This window comes from Zootoca vivipara, chromosome 12 (assembly GCF_963506605.1).
Source record: "Zootoca vivipara chromosome 12, rZooViv1.1, whole genome shotgun sequence".
NCBI classification, from domain to species: domain Eukaryota; kingdom Metazoa; phylum Chordata; class Lepidosauria; order Squamata; family Lacertidae; genus Zootoca; species Zootoca vivipara.
Genome location: NC_083287.1, coordinates 57351027 through 57370298, shown reverse-complemented (window position 1 = coordinate 57370298; position 19272 = coordinate 57351027). Strand labels below are relative to the sequence as shown.

The window sequence follows — 19272 nt, the reverse complement described above, 5'->3', positions numbered from 1 at the left end:
GGATAAATGTTGGAGGGTATGGTTTCGTAAACAACTGTATATAAAACCAGTGCTTTTTTCTATTAAAAAATGTTTAGGGGTACTCTCATTTTCCTACTCATATTGAAATACTGCCCCTCAATGAGGCCAAACTCACATTCACCTGTGTACCCCCAGAAAAAAGCACTGCATAAAACCATGTGATAAAAACCATATTAAACAGTTAACTGACATACAAAACCAGCTTAAGCAATTTATGGAAAAATTGGGGCTCTTTGAAATGTTTTAGAATAATAAGTTTAATGATAATGTTCAACCTCAACAACAACAACAACAATAATTTCATTATTTATACTTCAACCATCTGGCTGTGTTGCCCCGGCCTTATGCTGATGTCAACTTGTTGAATCAATTCTGGGTATCGGTTCCGGTTTCCGCCTGCAGGAATGGCGGACCTGTTTTCCATCTCTCTGACCTTCGTAAGGAATTTGGCGGTTGCTAGGGGAGTAAATGGCAAACCCCTACCCTCTCCGGGGGTTACGGAGAGGGGCCGCTGGCCCGCGATGCCCCCAGACCCACTCCGACTGTTTTTGGAGTGGGGGGAGCTTGGGCTGAGCACTTACGAGGGCCAGGACTCCCGGACGCTAATCTGCATGGCGGGGATTTCCATGGTTAAAGAAGATAATTAGGCTTAAATCTATGGACATACTTCAGAAGGAGGGGAAGAAGCGCTGTTTACTGCTGAGAAATTTATGCTGCTGAGGGAGAGGAGTCAAAGATTGTACAGCATCTGGAAGAAGGATTGATGGGGACGGAGCGATAAGGGAAGTGAGTTTTTATTTTTTTTTCTTCATATTGTTGCCTCGTACCTTCCCGGACGCGATGTCCTGGCTTGTTTGGAGTGAAAGAGAAGCAAAAGACTGTGTGAGTTGAACTTTATAACTGTTGTTACTGAGCATATTTTTTAAAGATGTGGAGTTGCCGATGAGAAAAGCCCCCCCCTAGTCGGACGGAAGGAGTTCTGGACGCGTTCGGAGGATTTATGAGCTGTGACGCACTTTAAATTGGAGCAGCGACCTGAAGCTAAGTTCAGCTATAGGGCAAGGAGATCCATTAATTTACCAAGAGTTTATGGTTTGATGTTTGGGTCTCCTGCCTGGAAAAGCTGTAAATTCTATAATGATCGTAAATCTTCATGGCTATGAGAGGAAACGAAAGTGATTTGAGTTTTTTAAGATGGCGCTGCTTCGTGCTGCTTCGACGCAACAGGGAGCTCCATTAAGAAGATTTATGGGGAGGCTGGACTGATTAACTCACACAGGAGAAAGAACATCTGTGAAACTTTGTTTGATATTTATCTCAGCAGCTGGGAAACAATCGGATGAAAGTGGAAAACATCTATGTGACTGTAAGGGGAAGATCTGGATTATTATGAACTTGGAGGACGATTTGAACTTTAGAAAAAAGACGGCAGTGGACAGTTGCGAGGAATTCCCAATTTCTTGAAGCATGGGAACCCAAATAAAAAATTCTTTAGATGATTTGGCATAACATTCGGTTTGATTGATATATATATGTGTATAATTTGAAATATTGAATGTGATATAATTGGTTTTAATTGGAAAATTAATAAAAATATTTCTTAAAAAAAAAAGAATCAATTCTGGGTATCTCTTTATGGATTTTATTGAATCCAAATCTTTTTTTTTTTGAAAAAAAAGGTTAAAATCAGAAATCATATAACTATTGTGGAAAGTTGTGCCCTTCATTGCCTTCTTGAGCTTGAGGGAGTAGGAAGGCTTTCAGCCGGTGTTTAAAAGTTGGCACAGAAGGTACCTGCTGAATTTATAGTGGCAGAGAGTTCCACAGGATTGGGTCGATGACACTAAAGGCTCAGTCTCTTGTTGCCAATGACAGTGAGGCTGAGCATTGCACAATTCAGGAAAGATATGAAAGGCAGTTACAAAAGCTTGCTGGTTCAGCAACATATGGAGCATTGATTTAGTGGGGAAATGGACAAAGAAATTAAGAATGGCCGGGGGGCGGGGCAGGATGAAAGTCACATTTAGCTCTGAAAGGCTTTGATTTTGCTATGTACATCAAGAAATCTGACATTTTTTGGTAGGTTTAAAAGCAGAGGTGCGAAAACGCCATCGTTGCAATATGCTGATCTTTGGAACTTCGGACTGTTTGTTGATGCTGTAATATGTATAATGGCCTCAGTCATGCCAGATGCCAGAAACAGGTCAAATAAAACCACTGGGGGAAATCTTATAAGCAGAACGTCATCTAATGACGCACCTTGGTAGGCTTGGCCAGACAAAAATGTTATTAAGGAGGCGCCGAAAAAGAGTACAGTGAAAGCACCTGTCTGGATTCAATAGGCAGGGAGTTCCAAAGTGTTTTAGCGCTGCCACACTAAAATATTTGAGTTGCTCCAGTTGACAAATGGGGGTCATATGGAAACGGTAACAGTGCCAATTCCGTCGGTCGAAGGAACTGAATGGGTGGCCCTGGGATAAAGTGATCTTGCAGGTAAATTGGTCCCAAGTTGAAACAAAATAAAAAAATTCCTTCCAGCAGCACCTTAAAGACCAACTAAGTTTTTTATTTTGCTATGAGCTATCGTGTGCAAGCACACTTCTTCAGATACACTGAAATAGAAGTCTCCAGATGCTTATATGTAGAGAAAGGGTGGGGAGGGGTATCACTCAGAGGGTGGTGGAAATGGGTGATTGACCTGTAAACGACTGCAAATGGAATTGCATGAAAAAGCAGGTTGTGTACTAATAGCATACCCTCCAACATGTTGCAACAAAAAACTGGGACACCATCTTCCATGAGAACGCAACCCCCCCCAATGGTGCTTTTGGGGGCACAACACCGAAAAACACATGTTTCGGGGGGCGCTGTATGAAACCACGGCTCCGAAAAAAGCGTGAGATCACAGCATGAGATTGTGGCGGTCAAAATTCCAACATTTTTTTTAGGGGGGGGAATGGGTTGTCCCGGTTTTTCCTGGACAGTTGAGGGGTATGTAATAACAACAGCTTGAACTTGGCCCAGTAGCAAATAGGCAGCCAGTGCATTATCTCTGAGCACAGACCTCATCTGTTGACAAGGTCTTGATCATGTCAGCAATCGTGCTGCAGCATTCTGCAAAGGCTCCTCCGTGTCAGAACGTTCCCTCTCAGGATAATTGGTTCCTGGTAAATGGCAGGCCAAATGGCAGAGGTCTCATTGTGGAATCTAGTCTCCCTTGAACTGGGGAAGACATCATTTCCATCTTCTCTGTGGGTTCCACCCGGTACAGATTCTCTCCTGTTTCGGTTATGAACTTCTAACAGGTCACCTCATCCTCACCTTTTCTCTAAACTAAAAAGCCCCACATGCTGGTAACCGTCTCCTTCCTTCCTTCCTTCCTTCCTTCCTTCCTTCCTTCCTTCCTTCCTTCCTTCCTTCCTTCCTTCCTTCCTTCTTTCCTTCCTTCCCTCCCTAATTTCTTCCCTTCTTTTTCCAGCAACTGGTACAGTGGAACCTCGGTTCTCGAACGTCTCCATTGATGAATGTTTCGGAACCCAAATGCAGAAAACCTAGAAGTAAATGCTTCCATTTTCTAATGTACCTTGGAAGTTGAATGGCTTCCACAGCGTTTTTCAATTTTCTCAATTGAATTTTCCAACAGCCCTTGGTTTTCCAACATTTCGGAAGTCGAGCAGTCTTTCGGAACAGATTACGTTCAAAAACCAAGGTTCCACCGTATTCAGAATTTACTGCCTCCAAGACAATGTGGCATTTTCCCTAGTTCAAACAAAGAGGCGTTTGTTTGTTTTTACTCCTCCCCACGGTCTGAATGAGCCAACTTGTCTATCTCCAATTTTCATATCAAGGAATGCAGGAAGGGAAGACAGATCCGGTGGCATCAACCAAGCCCCGAGGAGGCAAAGCAAGTCATCCAGACAGCCAAAAAGCTTCCGATGAGTTGTGGCTTGCTGGAAAAGGTTACAGCTGTCGTTCCTCGGAGAAAGGAGGCAGGTGACAGGCTGAGGAAGTGATCCAGGCCTAGATATTTAACAGGGGTAATTGTTAGGAGAGCTTTATTCCCCACACCAAGCCACAATTCCCAGGGGGGATAATAAAATCATAGCATGGTAGAATTGGAAGAGGACCCCCCCAAGGGTCATCTAGTCCAACCCCCTGCAATGCAGGAGTCTCAACTAAAGTATATATGAGATTACATGGGCGGTTTAGATGCAGAGGAATGGGGAACCCCCCAGGGAAGAAGGCTCAGAGCCCAGGGAGGGGTAGTGGGACCATGATGGGTGGTCAGAGGGAGAAGACTGGGAAGAGGAGATGCTGGGATCTGAAGAGGCAACAGGGTTTAGTGAGAGGGGAGAGTCTGTGGCAGAGAGAAGTCCAGACTTCGCAGAGTCAACCTCTCTCTAAGAATCAGCGCCCCCCCCCCCCGAATGAGATATTTGGTAGAGTCAAATGTTACAGCAGTCTTGTAACTGTCGGGTCAGCCAGGGGCAGGAATGATCCACAGGCATAATGCAGAGACGAATCCAGGCCGTCTCTCCCATCAGCGTCCAGCTCTAGAGAGTTCCAACAGCCCTTTCCCGACGATTTATTACGACCTGTGTCTTGGAGGCGCTGAGTACATATTCAGAGTCCAGCAGAGATAAAAGGCAGACAAAGCCAGGCTGAGGTTGTGTACTAAAAGCTACTTTATTAATCCTTAAGGCAGAACAAAAGAAAACATGTCTCCTCTCTCTGAGAGACGTCTGAAGGGGGGGAAAGCAAACAGAAACAGAATACAGCAAACTTCCGCTCCTGTGATTCTAACAAGCTTTGCTGGAATGCATAACACAGGCATGTGACCTGCACAGTGAGAGGAATAGAAACTTAACAGTAACTCCATCCATAAAAACACGGCCGCCCCTGTGTCTGCACAGGCCTCTTAGTAAACTGAGAAACAGGGGCGAGCTGTCAAGGAGCAGCAGAGAAGAGCCATCTCTCTTCAGCTGTAGCTCAGGAGTAGAGTATCTGCTTTGCATGCAGATTCAAATCCTGCTGGAATCTCCCGGTAGGGTTGGGAAAGGCTCGTGTCTGAAATCCTGGGGAGCTGCTGCCAGTCAGTCTAGACAACAGTGAGCTTGGGGGACCGGTGGTCTGACTTGGTACAGTCATACCTCGGTTTAAGTACGCCTCGGTTGGAGTATTTCCAGTTGAAGTACTCCGCGGACCCATCTGGAACGGATTAATCCACTTTCCATTACTTTCAATGGGAAAGTTTGCTTCAGGTCAAGTACGGACTTCCGGAACCAATTACACTCATACCTCGGGTTAAGTACGCTTCAGGTTGAGTACTCCACGGACCCGTCTGGAACAGATTAATCCACTTTTCATTACTTTCAATGGGAAAGTTCACTTCAGATTAAGTACGCTTCAGTTTAAGTACTCCACGGACCGTCTGGAACGGATTAATCCACTTTCCATTACTTTCAATAGGAAAGTTACAGGTAGGTAGCCGTGTTGGTCTGAGTCGAAGCAAAATAAAAAAATCCCTTCAGTAGCACCTTAAAGACCAACTAAGTTTTTATTTTGGTATGAGCTTTCCTGTGCATGCACACGAATTTTTTAATTTTGTTTCAATAGGAAAGTTTGCTTCAGGTTAAGTATGCTTCAGGTTAAGTACAGACTTCCGGAACCAATTGTGTTTGTAAACCGAGGTACCACTGTATAAGGCAGATCCCCATATTCCTTAATATGGGTTCCAGGATCAGTTCCCAGCTTACCTGGAGAAGAGAGTCTCAGGTGGGAGGTGAAAAGTATATACCGGGTGACATGGCCTGGTTGGACACAATGGTGAAAGGAACCAGCTGGGGGGAACCCCCAGGGGGGGAAGAAGGCTCAGAGCCCAGAGATTATTGGTGGGATGACAGTGTGGTCAGAGGGAGAAGATGGAGAAGAGGTGTTGGAAGCTGAAGAGGTACTGAGCTTAGTGAGCGGGGAGAGTCTGTGGCAGAGAGAAGTCCAGAATTGGAGGCTGAGGCAGGAGAGGAGGGAGGCCAAGAGGCAGAGATGGGTCTGGCTGGTGCAGAGTCACGGGTGTCTCCTCCTGCTGCTGCTGCTGCTGTGACAAGCTCTCCTCCTGCCTTGTCTCCCAGAACTAGGAGAGGCATGAACAGGGCGGAGGAGAGGTTGGCACATGCAGGCGCAGTCTCCCCTGGAGAGGAGGAGACTTGGGCAGCTGTGTGGCGGCAGGGTCTTCCAACCTCAGCAGCTGCTTCACGGGGGCAAGACCTGCCGGAGTTGCTGTGCTCATTAGGCCTGACGCTCCTGTCCAGATCCTGCTTATGCTCATAAAGAGTCAACTCCCAGGTCTGGGAAGGGAATAGGGGTCTCCTGGCCACTCTCAGAACCCACAATTCTTTGGGAGAAGCCATTCATGGTGGAGGACAGGGCTATCAACTCCTAGCCAGGATAGCTTTGCTCTGTCCCCAGAGTCAGAGGCAGCGTTGCTTCTGAATCCCAGTTGCTGGAAACCGTAGGAAGGGAGAGGACTCTTGTGTTCGAATCCTGCTTGTGTGTTTCCTACAGGTATCTGGTTGGTCATTGTGAAGACAAGAGGCTGGACGGAGTGAGCCATTGGCCTGATCCTTTTTAATATATATATATAATTTGTTATTAAATTTTATTTTACAACACAAACACACACACACTCACTCACTCACACAAGTAAATATAAAAATAATAATAAACAAAGAAAAACGAAAAATGAAAATGAAAAGAAAAACAGTATCAAAGTAATATACAGAAAATTATACAAAACGAATAATAAACAATATATATATACCATATTTCAGTTCTTATTTTCTTCCAGTTGACTTCCTTCATCCTCAGCACAATTCTATTTTTATTTTTGGTAAACAGTTTCCATCTCATTTCTTTCTTACCCCTTTTTTCCGTTTTTAACTTTTACACCATAATTTGCTTTGCAGAAGTTAATTGAAACAAGTCCAAGTATTAATTTGAGGGCACTACTTTTTAAGGTATTCTATTTTTCTCATTCTTTTGGAATTTTTGCTTGGGCTGCCCCCTAATAGCCTCTGTCAATTTAGCCAATTCAATATAATAAAATAATTTGTCTTGCCATTCTTTTTTTTTTTGGTCGGTATTCTTTTTTCCAGTTTTTGGCAATTAGTGTTCTTGCAGCCCTGATCCTTACGTTCTTATGATGGTTTAAAGTTGTATCCTAACGTAGAACTTTAAATATATGGTGTGAATGTGGCCTAAGATGAAGCAATAAGGTTTTTCTGAAGAACTCTCGTCATTTGTATCCGTCAATATGGCACAGGCCGATCATCTGTTGGGGTGATCTTTGCCTGGTGGGGATGGGAATTCTGGGGTTCCGTTTCCCCCCTCAAACAGCACCATGGAGGTGATCTCTGGTTTGCAGGACTGCTTCAGGGGAACACAAGGGTGTCCAAAACGCCTCTCCAATGATGTGACCAAGCCAGGAAATTGCCTGGCACAGTAGGCAGAGATGGGGGTCTGTGTCTGCTCCTATTTCTTCACGGCACTTGAGGCTAAAGACCAGCAGAAACCCACTTTAGTTCCACTTGAGGGAACCGGGGGCCTGGGGAGAAGATCGCGGGGCTGGCTGCCAACATGTTTTCCTTGGCAATCGTCCTGCACTTTTAACAAACTTCAGACAGGATGCAGTAAGCAAAGGGGGCTGTCAGAACTCCAGGGCTGTGAGGGTTTTTTAAATTGTCTTTTGGTTTTGCCTGCTGTAATAGGAAGCTGATGTTTGAGACGGAAGAATCAGGCGAAAAGGTTGAGGCCTCCACCAGAGCCACTGCTCATTCCCTCCATCAACTGCGCTGCTCGGAGGGGGCAATGCTGACGGCACCTCATGCCCCAGAGGTGCCCTTCGTTTAGGTGGGATTCCTGCGTTGCAGGGGGTTGGACTAGATGACTCTTGGGGTCCCTTCCAACTCTAAAATTCTAGGATGCTACCGTACTAGAAATCGGGCTTCTAGTGTTGCTGCTTGAGCCCTCTGGAATCAGTTCCCAGCTGAAATCAAGTGGAACGCCCAGGAAGAGAAGTTCTCTGTGTGGTGAACCTAGGGCCCTCCAGATGTTGCTGAACTACATATTCCCTACTTGCCAGGTCTGATGGGAGTTGTTGTTCAGCAACATCTGGAGGGCCAAAGGTTCCCCACACCTGACCCAAAACACCTATGAGCCTCGTGACTCCCCCCCCCATCCCCTACATGGGTTCTTAAAACTACATATGAGTACATTCTCATATGTAGTTCTCATGAGTACAGGACAATGTCAATAAAGATATCTTATATCTTATCTTATCTTATCTTCTCCACAGTTTTCATTCAGAGAATCTCACAAAATGGTTACACAAACTGTTTGCATGTAAATTTTTAATGAAAATAAATAAAATATGTCAACAACAAACAAACAAACAAACACCTATGAGCCACCCAGAAGCTGCACACACCCTCTGAAAATAACCCTTCCGAGAGGCACAGATATTTTCCCAACTTCATTTCTTTGTTACAGGTAGGTAGCCGTGTTGGTCTGCCATTGAAACAAAATAAAAATAAAATAGAAAAATTCCTTCCAGTAGCAGCTTAGAGGCCAACTAAGTTTGTCATTGGTATGAGCTTTCGTGTGCATGCACACTTCTCTGAAGAAGTGTCTGAAGAAGTGTGCATGTACACGAAAGCTCATACCAATGACAAACTTAGTGCTACTGGAAGGAATTTTTCTATTTTATTTCATTTCTTTAATGTTCATATTTATAGCCAAAGACTCTGGGCGGGCACGTTGACAACCACACCTAGAAGCAAAATACCCATATAAAATATTGGTTCTTTAAAAAATATAAAAGCAACACGTTTTAAAAACACACGTTGACCCTGAATTGTCGCCAGCCAGCCGAGGCTTGCCTAGACCAAAAGGTCTTTAATATAAACACAAACAAAGGGCTTCACTGTGCCTTAAGAGGAAGAGAGCTCCGCCTCCACAGCAAGGGGGTGCCCCCCCAAACCCTCCTTGGTGTGTCTGGGCTGCCGTATCTTGGATGGATGGTGCATTTAAGGGGGGGGGGCATTCTCAGCCTGAGAGACCATGACGAGGCACCCTCAAGACGGCGGACCTACCCTCGAATGGTGTCCAAAAGATTTTGCCAAGCAGCTCCGGAGAAATGACAAAGAAGCTGGGGCAGAAATGTGGGGAAGGACCCCGGAGGCAAAATGGCGGCCACAGCAGCCAACTGGGCTGGCAGCCGAGCCTGACCAGCTGGAGGGGTGAAGGGCAAGATACATGGCCACCAATAGTTTGCCGCCTGCTCCTGCAGCACCCGCCGCCTGAGGACAGGCCCTACCCAGAGCAAAGGGCAGGAGGAGCAAGCCAACCGTCACCACCCTCTGCCAAGAACCCTCTTTCCCGCATCAGGGGTTGTTGTTGTGTTGCTCGCAGCTCCCTGCGGAGTGGCACCCCCCACAATGCACTGGGCCGGGTGACGTTTCCGTGCCCCAGTTCCCCATCCCCGGTCCTCTGGGAAGCCGGCTTTCTCTCTCGCCCCTCAGGGCCCCCGAGCTGGCCAGAGGCTCCCGTAGGCCTGGCGCCCAGGCGTAGCAGCAGGAGGGGTGCCGGGAGCCAAAGCAGAGGTCCGCCGGCCATCGGGTCCTCCGGAACGTCCCAAAGGGAACCCTCCTTCGCTGTGAGAGCGAGGAGCAGAAGTCCGGCAAGATGGTGACCTGCGCGCCGGCATAGCTGAGAGGCCGCCCACGGGCCGCCTGCAAAATGGCCGCCCTGTCTCCCGAGCGCAGGAGCTGGAGCACCAAGGGTCGGGGCCTGCCGCTGGGGTCCCAGGACGTGCCCCCTTGCACCCGGCGGGCGCTCTCAATCTCCAGGGGCGGGGCTTCCGGGGGCAGGCCCAGCAGGGTAGGCAAAGTCTTCTGCAAGAAGGCGACCGTGTCACTGCCTTCGCTCCCCTCCGGCAGGCCGAGGACGCGCAGGTTGTTGCGGCGGGAGCGGTTCTCCAGAGCGCGGAAGCGCCTCTCCATGCGCCGCACACACTCGCTCAGGCTGTGGTTCTCCATGCGCAGCGCCGCCAGCTCGAGGACCCAACCCCGGGCATCCTGCTCCAAGCGGTCCACGTGGCTCTGCAGGCGAGAGACGTCCCTACAGACAGCGCTCATGTCCGCAGAAAGGCGGTCCAGCTTCTTCGACAGGGCTGGACCCATGCCGTCTTCAACCTCAGGGCGGCATTCCTGAGGCTTCCCGTCCCCCCAGGTGCGGAGGGCCGGATTTGGGTCTACATTGAGACACCTTTTCTTGCGCAGATTTCCTGACTCGGCATCGCCTTGCAGTTTGCAGCTGTAGGACGAGGTGCCTGGAGTTTGGTCCTCACCTCCCTGTGCTGCAAATGAAGGATTTTTTAAAAAGCATGTAAGAAACGGCCCTTCTTCGTAGATCTTTCCCCCCGCTATGTTCTGGAGTGGTTGGGTGTAACCCCGATTGTGAAATATGCATCCAGAACTCATCTTCTTCCCCCCAAGTACCGCACTTAACATCCAGCCTAACTGAGAGTTCTGGAAATTCTGCTCAACATCTTGTGATGTTTTAGATCAGGGATGCTTTTATATGTAGAATCTTCATAACGGTGTGCATTGCTGATATTTTCACTGTTTGGTTGCTCTGAGATGATTTGCAGCAGTGTTTCCCAAACTTGGGTCTCTGGCTGTTTGGGGACTACAATTCACATCACCCCTGACCACTGGTCCCATTAGCTAGGGAGTTGTAGTCCAAAAACAGCTGGAGGGCCAAATTTGGGAAACACTGGTTTACGGGAAGTAATTCATAAATAATAATACTGGGTGGGGGGTGCTATTGTTTTGCTGGTTTCATTTCAACTATCTTTCGATGAAGGATGGTATAAAAATAAATAATAATAATAATAATAATAATAGAAGAAGAAGAAAATAAACAGAAGTTGCTTGCTTGTCTCCTGACCTAACTATGTGTGCACACTCTGCATATATCCCAAACCCCCAGATTTTTTAATTTACAGTTCCCATCAACCTCAGCCAGCCCTCCTTGCTTTTCCATCCAAGATGGGCAATATCCTACCAGCAGACACAACTAAGAAATGATCGACAGGATTGAGATATTTGCCGAGACTACAAAGGCTGCAGCTTCTCAAGCTTCCCGATTCACGGCTGTCCTTTGGGGATTTACCTGCCCCCAGCAACCTTTTCACCCCACTCTTGGGGGAGCTGGAATTGCTCAGCCTCTGAGCACCGAACTTGAGCGCGGCGGATCTCCCTCTCGAGAGGCAGAAATGCCCATTTCTCTTGGGGCAGCTGCCCCGGGCCAGAGTGCTTGAGGGGGCGGCTCCTGAAAAGAACGACAAGAGACATGGGCCGGCGTGAGCTGGAGATGCTGCTGTGGCTAAAGGGTCTTTTATAAAATAAAAGAGGACTGGATAAATTTAAGGAGGAGAAAGCTATCGCTGTCTGCCAGCTCCACAGTCTGAGGCAGCAATGCTTCTGAATCCCAGGATACGACACAGAAGTGTGTGCTCTTGTGCTCAGATGCTGAGCCCGTCCAATGGACCCGTGAGAATGGGAAGCTGGATTTTAAGACTCTGCGGCTGCTGCACCCCTTCTGTTGACTCACCTTGATGCTCCCTGCCAGCCTCGGGGGTCGGGCTCCTGTCCCCAGCCTCTATCTGTGGGAGAGAGTCACTCAAGGGCGTGGTGGCCGGACCGTCACTGCCCAGCGACCTTTCCTTCAGGCGGTTCCTCTGACCTGTTTGAAGCTCTGCAGGGGGAGAATATTAGGCTCAGACTTTTTGGCACCCCAAGATACGTTTCAGCAGTGGGCTATCATTGATTTAAATCAGGGGGTCACCAACCTTTTTTGACCTACGGGCACGTACAGGTTTTTAGTGTGTGCCACTGAAACATGGTTATTTCTATCCCTCCTACCAGGGATTGACCCCCTCCCTGCACCACAGAGAGAGAGAGAGAGAGTCAGAGAGAGAGAGAAAGAGAAAGAGAGACGGACGGACGGAAGGAAGGAAGGAAAACATAACACCGGTGCTTAAAGACATACATTGGCTCCCAGTATGTTTCCAAGCAAAGTTCAAAGTGTTGGTGCTGACCTTGAAAGCCCTAAACGGCCTCGGCCCAGTATACCTGAAGGAGCATCCCTACCCCCATTGTTCAGCCCAGACACTGAGGTCCAGCTCTTAGGGCCTTCTGGCAGTTCCTTCCCTGCGAGATGTGAAGTTACAGGAAACCAGGCAGAGGGCCTTCTCGGTGGTGGCACCTGCCCTGTAGAACGCCCTCCCATCAGATGTCAAGGAAATAAATAACTACAGGTATATGACTTCTTGAAGACATCTGAAAGCAGCCCTGTTTAAGGAAGTTTTTAATGTTTGATATTTTATTGTGTTTTTAATGTTCTGTTAGGAACTGCCCAGAGGGGCTGGGGAAACCCAGCCAGATGGGCGGGGTATAAATAATATTTTTTTTAATATTATCATTATATAATATTATTATTATCATCATCAATATTATCATCATCACCACCACGACCACCACCACCTCCCAAACTTTGCTTTTCCAAGGGATCTGGGTCAAAGTCAGATCCGATAGAATCTGCGCCTTGAAAACCACACACAGAAAAGAACAGAATGTGGGAAAGAATGTCTCTCTTCCCCACTTCCTCCTTCACCTCTATGTACTTTCCTCAGCCCTTCACAAATAAAGGGGCGATGTAGGTGCTCAGGGGCTTTCTGGGCACCAGCGGGAGATGCCCAGGGTGCCACAGCACCTACTGGTGCCATGTTAGTAACCTCTGATTTAAGTGTACACCTGCCCTACGCAGAATCCACAGGACAGAAGAAGAAGAGTTTGGATTTGATATCCCTCTTTATCACTACCCGAAGGAGTCTCAAAGCGGCTAACAATCTCCTTTCCCCTCCTCCCCCACAACAGACACTCTGTGAGGTGAGTGGGGCTGAGAGACTTCAAAGAAGTGTGACTAGCCCAAGGTCACCCAGCAGCTGCATGTGGAGGAGCAGAGACACGAACCCGGCTTCCCAGATTACGAGACTACCGCTCTTAACCACTACACCACACTGGCTCTGACACCACACTGACACTACCATTGCCTGCCCTTGCCACTGCCTTGCCAGAGGTGCAGCCCCAGAGGCTCACCTTCCTGGGCTGCCCTCCTGGCCTCCGCCTCCTCTTCCTTGGGACGTTTGCACCTTGGTTCTCCCCGCGTGCTTCTGGCCGGGGAATTGCTGGATGACAGGCTGCACGGACTGGGGCCCCGGGCAGTGATCTCCTTCAGGCACCTGAGCAGGCCCTGGAGAGGGCTGCTCTCACTCGCCCCTTCTGCGCAGAGAAAGGCAAAAAAAACCCATTACAAGGTGGATCTCAAAATTCAGTAAATCAGAGGGCCTTTGTTACTGAAGGCCGGCAGCTCCTGAGCGGCAAATTATTTCAGTGTATGCCACTTTCTTCCCTAGCATCCTTCTCCAGAATCTGGCTTTCCTACATGGCCTGTGGACAGATCTTTTCCCCAGCTGTGATGACCACAAATCTTATAGCAGGAGTAGAGGAGGCTTTCATAGGGACACGGGTGGCACTGTTAAACCACAGAGACTAGGGCTTGCTGATCAGAAGGTCGGCGGTTCGAATCCCCACGACGGGGTGAGCTCCCGTTGCTCGGTCCCAGCTCCTGCCAACCTAGCAGTTCGAAAGCACGTCAAAGTGCAAGTAGATAAATAGGTACCGCTCCAAGCGGGAAGGTGAACACCATTTCCGTGTGCTGCTCTGGTTCGCCAGAAGCGGCTTTGTCATGCTGGCCACATGACCTGGAAGCTGTACGCCGGCTCCCTCGGCCAATAACGCGAGATTAGTGCCACAACCCCAGAGTTGGTCACGACTGGACCTAAGGGTCAGGTCCTTTAGAAGAGGCTTTCAGGGCTGCTAGCCGGCATCACTATGCTCTGCCCAGGGCTGGATGAAGACCTTTAGAGGTCATAAGCAAACTAAAGATTTTGGTGCCCCCATATATATCAAATTCAAAATATAAACCATAATAGACCGTCAAATAAAATGTTGCTTTTCGAGATGAAGTGGAAATTTGGAAGAAGGAATACAAAAATCAATGTCAGAGCTAAAAAGCTAATCTACCCTGTTTCTTCGAAAATAAGACGTAGCCATAAAATAAGCCATAGCAGGATTTTTAAGCATTCAAGGAATATAAGGCATACCCCAAAAATAAGCAATAGTGATAGGCGCAGTAGAAATGCCGGCCGCGGCAGCAGAAGTAGGAAAAAAATAAGACATCCCCTGAAAATAAGCCATAGTGTGGGTTTTTTTGAGGAAAAATAAATATAAGATGGTGTCTTATTTTTGGAGAAACACGGTAACTAAAAACACAGGCCAGAAAAGGAAAGAAAGAGATAGGAAGATAGAGAAAGGATAAAGGGGAAAAGAAAAGAAACAGAAAAAAGAGAACTTCTGATTTCTTCATCTGTCTGCTATATATAAAAATCCAAAAACAAACCCACTTTCTATAGACCAGCATTATATTCAGTCCTCAAAACCAAATATCACAAGTTCATTTTCTCTTTCACGCAAAAAGTCTATGTTTCCAATCTTGACCATGACTTCTTTCCGATTAAACATGTCAACTTGGATGTGCCACTTTGGAAGCTTACAAAAGCTGCCCTGGCCTCTGGCGCCAGGACGCTCCTGCAGAGACCCTCACCTTCCTCAGCTGAAGAGACGCTCGCCTGCACTTCCCTTTGCTCCGAGCTGCCCTGGGCCTTGCTGGGGAGCGGCTGAAAGTGACCAGGAGAGTTGACGGGCCTTTCCGCCAGGAGATTCGCCAGGCCTTGGAGGCAGGAGCCGCTTGGTGCCCGTTTCCTCGCAGCTGCAGGAGCAAAAACAGGGGAAAAGGAGGGGAGTCACGTTTGAGCATTTGGCGGCAGAATGTCCCTCTCTCCACCCTCTGCCGATCCGGAGACAAGGGAAGGGCCAGCACAAGACATTTTGCCGCCTAAGGCAAATCAGAAAATGGCATCCCCCCCAGGAATTGCAATTTGTTAAAGGCGGCAAAAATCACAGCGTTTGAGGCCTGCCAGTCCCACTTCTGCTGCCTCCTCCTCTGCTCTATAGCAGCCTCTGCGGGGAAGCTGCAGACTGAGGTGGATGGAAGCAAACCAGGTAACCAGCAGGCACAGAACCCTGCAAATGTTCATGAGGATTGGCCCCACTTTCCTTGCTAGGTTTGCTGCCAGGCTAATGGGTGGGCTGAATGAAGGAGACAGCCGAGTTGCAGAACTGACCAAGGCTCTCTTGGGTATTGCAAGATCTGGCCTGCTATGGAATATGGAGTCTGTGTAGACGCAGACTTGCGTGTTTCAATATTCCCCTTATTACATTATCATTAAATGTATGACCTGCTTTTCACCAGCAGGTCCCAGGGAGGGATAAAACCATTTTTTCTGTTTCACCATTTAGAATGCTCATTTAAACATCCTTAAAATATCAAAGTCTTCCCTTCCTCTCTTTACATGGTTCATTTTGCATATCATAAATTCCTGCATATTTTACATAAACAGGGGTGGCCAACTCCCAATAGATTGCAAAATGAGTTAAAAACTGAGTTAAAAACTGGCGGTGATCTATCACCCACCACCCCTTTGGGGGGTTCAGGTCAAAATTGTTGAGCTTTTTTCAGGAAAGAAAGCCCTGTTTTTTTAGGGAGGAGGAAGGCCAGTTTTTTTTGGTTCAGATCATAGTTGTTGAGCTTTTTTCAGGGGTGGAATCCTCGTTTTTTGAGGGGGTCAGAGCTGTTTTTAGGGGAGCCAAAGTTGTTGAGCTTCTTTGAGGGGAGCCAGCGATCTGCCAGTGTTCTACCACAGATGTCCAGTGATCTACCAGTAGATCACAATCTACCTGTTGGACGTGCCTGAACTAAACCATTCAGTAATCCATTATTATATCCATCAAAACTTATTTACACTGTTTATCTTAATGCTGCCAGCATTTTCAAGTGTACACAATCACCCCATAAACATTTCCCAATCTTCTCTAAACATATGTGCTTCTTGTTCTTTTATTCTATATGTTAAGTTTGCGAGCTGCGCATATTCCATCAGCTTGAGTTGCCATTCTTCCTTAGTTGCGACCTCACTGGTTTTCCATTGGACTAAAACCATTTTAAGTTAAGAACAGTTAAAACAGATTGTATACACATGTGGATAATATATATTATTATTTGACTTCGCTGCTCCATTGTCTCCCGAGAGAGATGGATGCCAACCAACCAGATCTTACTAATAATAACAGTGATAGGAGAGCCATCTTCAAATATCTGAAGGGCTGTCGCCTGGAGGACAAAAAAGGAGATTCTAGCTAAAGATTCTGACTAAACCCCAGGAAGAATCTTCTGGTGGCAAGAAGGTCAGTGGAACGGTCTCCCTTGTGAGATGATGGACTCTCCCTCATTGAAGGTTTTTAAGCAGAGGTTCGATGGCCATCTGTCAGGGATGATTTAGCTGAGATTCCTGCAGCTCTCTGATTTACTGCACTGTTCTGTTTTTACTGCTACCAGGCATTGTTTTCAGTCATGCTAAGTATTATTTCAGACTGTGTTGCTGTTCTCTCACCTTCTGCCTGGGGATGCTGAACCCGACTTTCCCGGAGGCCCTGATCCGCGTTTCTCTCAGGCATCCTACCGAAGGAGTCCTGGGCTGGCGTGCTGGAAGGCCTGGGGGTACCAGCTGCCGCTGGATCTTTTGGACCAATCTGTGGGTCGTGGGAGAGGATGTCATCTGCTGGAGGATCTGCAAAAGTCGCACATTCTCATCAAGCCCAGGAATGGGATCCTGCCTGTGTGTATGTGTTTTAACTGATGGTTTTTCATCATTTTATTCTTTTTGCAAATAGCTTTGAGGTTTTGTAACAATAAAGCAGTATATAAATCTTGTGAAATGAAAAGAGAGCTTCACTGCACCATTAGAGTGTCAGACTAGGACCTGGGAGACCAGGAAAAAGCAGCCATCTTTGAGGTCAAGTTCTCTCCCTCCCACTCTCCCTGCCCCAGACTCCCAAGAACTGAAGCTCAATCCACATAAGACTGAGGCCCTGTTAGTGGGTTGTTCCCTAGACCAGATGGCTGGGAGGGAGGTCACCTGCTCTTGATGGGATTACATTTCCTCTGAAGGAGCAGGTTCGTAGCTCGGGGGTCCTCCTGGATCTTTTGCTGTCGCTCGAGACTCGGAGTGCCTTCCATCAGCTTTGTCTGGTGGCCCAGCTATGCCCCTATCTGGACAGGGATAGTCTAACTACTGTTGTCTATGCTCTGGTAACCTCAAGGTTAGATTACTGCAATGGGTTATACGTAGGGCTGCCTCTGCAGATGGTTCAGAAACTTCAGCTGATGCAGAATTCAGCGGCCGGTTTGCTCACCGGAGCAAGATGGTTTGAGCATATTACACCGATCCTGGTCCAACTGCACTGGCTACCAATTAGTTTCCGGGCCCAATTCAAAGCGCTGGTTTTGACCTATAAAGCCTTAAAGGGCTCAGAACCGCAAGACCTCAAGGACCACCTCTTTCCATTTGAACTGACCCAGACCCTGAGATCATCTTCTGAGGCCCTTCTTTGTGTGCCTCCTCGAGAGCTCTGGAGGTTAGCAACACAAGAATGGGGATTTCTCTGCAGTGGCTCCCCTTCTGTGGAATGCTCTCCCCAGGGCGCCTTCATTATACACCTTTAGGTGCCAGGCAAAAATGTTCCTTTTTAACCAGCCCTTTGGTTAATGGCCTCCTATGTCCTTTCAAATATGTTTGTGGGGTGGGGGGTGGGGGTTATTGGTTTGGATGCATTTTGGGTTTATCTTGTATTTTATTCTGAGAACCCCACAGAGATCGATAGAAGATGAACAGCATACAAATTAATTAATTAATTAATGGCAAGGTCCAGGTCCCGGGTCAAATCCACCGCCATAAAAGGCTACCCACAGCCTCACTTACTTGTGGGATATGATCCAACCATCCTTTGCTGGAATCCCCTGGGTGCCACGTCGCCCGGATTCTTGGCATCGCCAGGTGGGATGTTGGAGGGGAGGGGCTGGCTCATGGCGATGTGGCCTAAGCATCTCTCCAGGCCACCGAGCGGGGAGGCCGACGGCACTCGGCTGCCCATGGTGACAAGCTCTGGTTCTCGGGCAGAAGGAGGCCCCTTTTCCTCCTCTGGAGCGAGCAACGCACTCTGCCGCCTGGACTCCGCCCCCTTCTGCTGCAAAGTCCCTTCCATCTCCGATCCAGTGTCTAGGAAGAACAAAAACACACCAACTGAAATCAATTCTTTAAAAAGATGGTTGAAAAGACTCCTCTTAAAAACCTAAAAACTCCCTTAAGAGAATCAAGTCTTCAAAAAAGTTATACGATCTAAGAAAGTCTTTAAAAGAATCCTCCCAAAACAATTTAAAAATTATAATATAGCACCTTAGAGACCAGCCGAGTAGTTTTAGGTATAAGCTTTCGTGTGCACGCACACTTCTTCAGATACACTGAAACAGAAGTCATCAGGCCCTTATATATAGTGAGAGGGAGGAGGGGGGATGGGTGATTGGCTAATGGGTATGGTAAGTCTGTTAGTGACCGTTAATGACAGTTGGTCCCACAATTGAAAGAAAAGCAAAGGGTCAGTATGCAGATGAACAAGAATAGTTTTAACCTGAGTAATGGGATAAGGATCCAATATCGCTGTTCAGACCAGGTATCTCCATAGTTTTCAGTTTAGTGATGAGTTTTAATTCAGCAACTTCTCTTTCCAGTCTATTTCTGAAATTCTTTTGTAATAAGACAGCCGCTTTGAGATCTTGTATTGAATGGGAAACTGAAGTGTCCTCCTACTGGTTTCTCTGTCTTGTGATTCCTGATGTCAGATTTGTGTCCATTTATCCTTTGGCGTAGGGTTTGGCCTGTTTGTCCAATATAGAGAGCTGAAGGGCACTGTTGGCATTTGATGGCATACACAATGTTAGAAGATAAGCAATTAAATAGGCCTGAGATGGTATGTTGGATGTCGCTGGGGCCAGCAATGGTGTTGTCAGAGTGTATGCGGTGGCAAAGTTGGCATCTGGGTTTATTACAGGCTCTGGTACCAGTGTCAATGTTAAGTTTGGTTGCTGTATTATTCTGGGTGAGGAGTTGTTTAAGAT

At 47.4% G+C, this 19272-nt stretch overlaps 1 protein-coding gene across 3 annotated transcripts in view; it reads right to left on the bottom strand.

Annotated features, from left to right (window-relative positions):
* Window positions 1-9101: 9101 nt before the first annotated feature.
* KRBA1 (KRAB-A domain containing 1) overlaps window positions 9102-19272 on the bottom strand; it is a 50561-nt gene continuing 40390 nt past the window's right edge. For all 3 annotated transcript variants that reach the window (XM_060280458.1, XM_060280460.1, XM_060280459.1), the window contains 7 exons: window positions 18080-18376; window positions 16712-16888; window positions 14806-14970; window positions 13239-13421; window positions 11692-11835; window positions 11251-11409; window positions 9102-10432 (listed from right to left, as the gene is read on the bottom strand). In XM_060280458.1, coding sequence (XP_060136441.1) covers window positions 9459-10432; window positions 11251-11409; window positions 11692-11835; window positions 13239-13421; window positions 14806-14970; window positions 16712-16888; window positions 18080-18376 — 2099 coding nt within the window. In that variant the 3' untranslated portion in view covers window positions 9102-9458. The remainder of the gene's footprint in view (window positions 10433-11250; window positions 11410-11691; window positions 11836-13238; window positions 13422-14805; window positions 14971-16711; window positions 16889-18079; window positions 18377-19272) is intronic.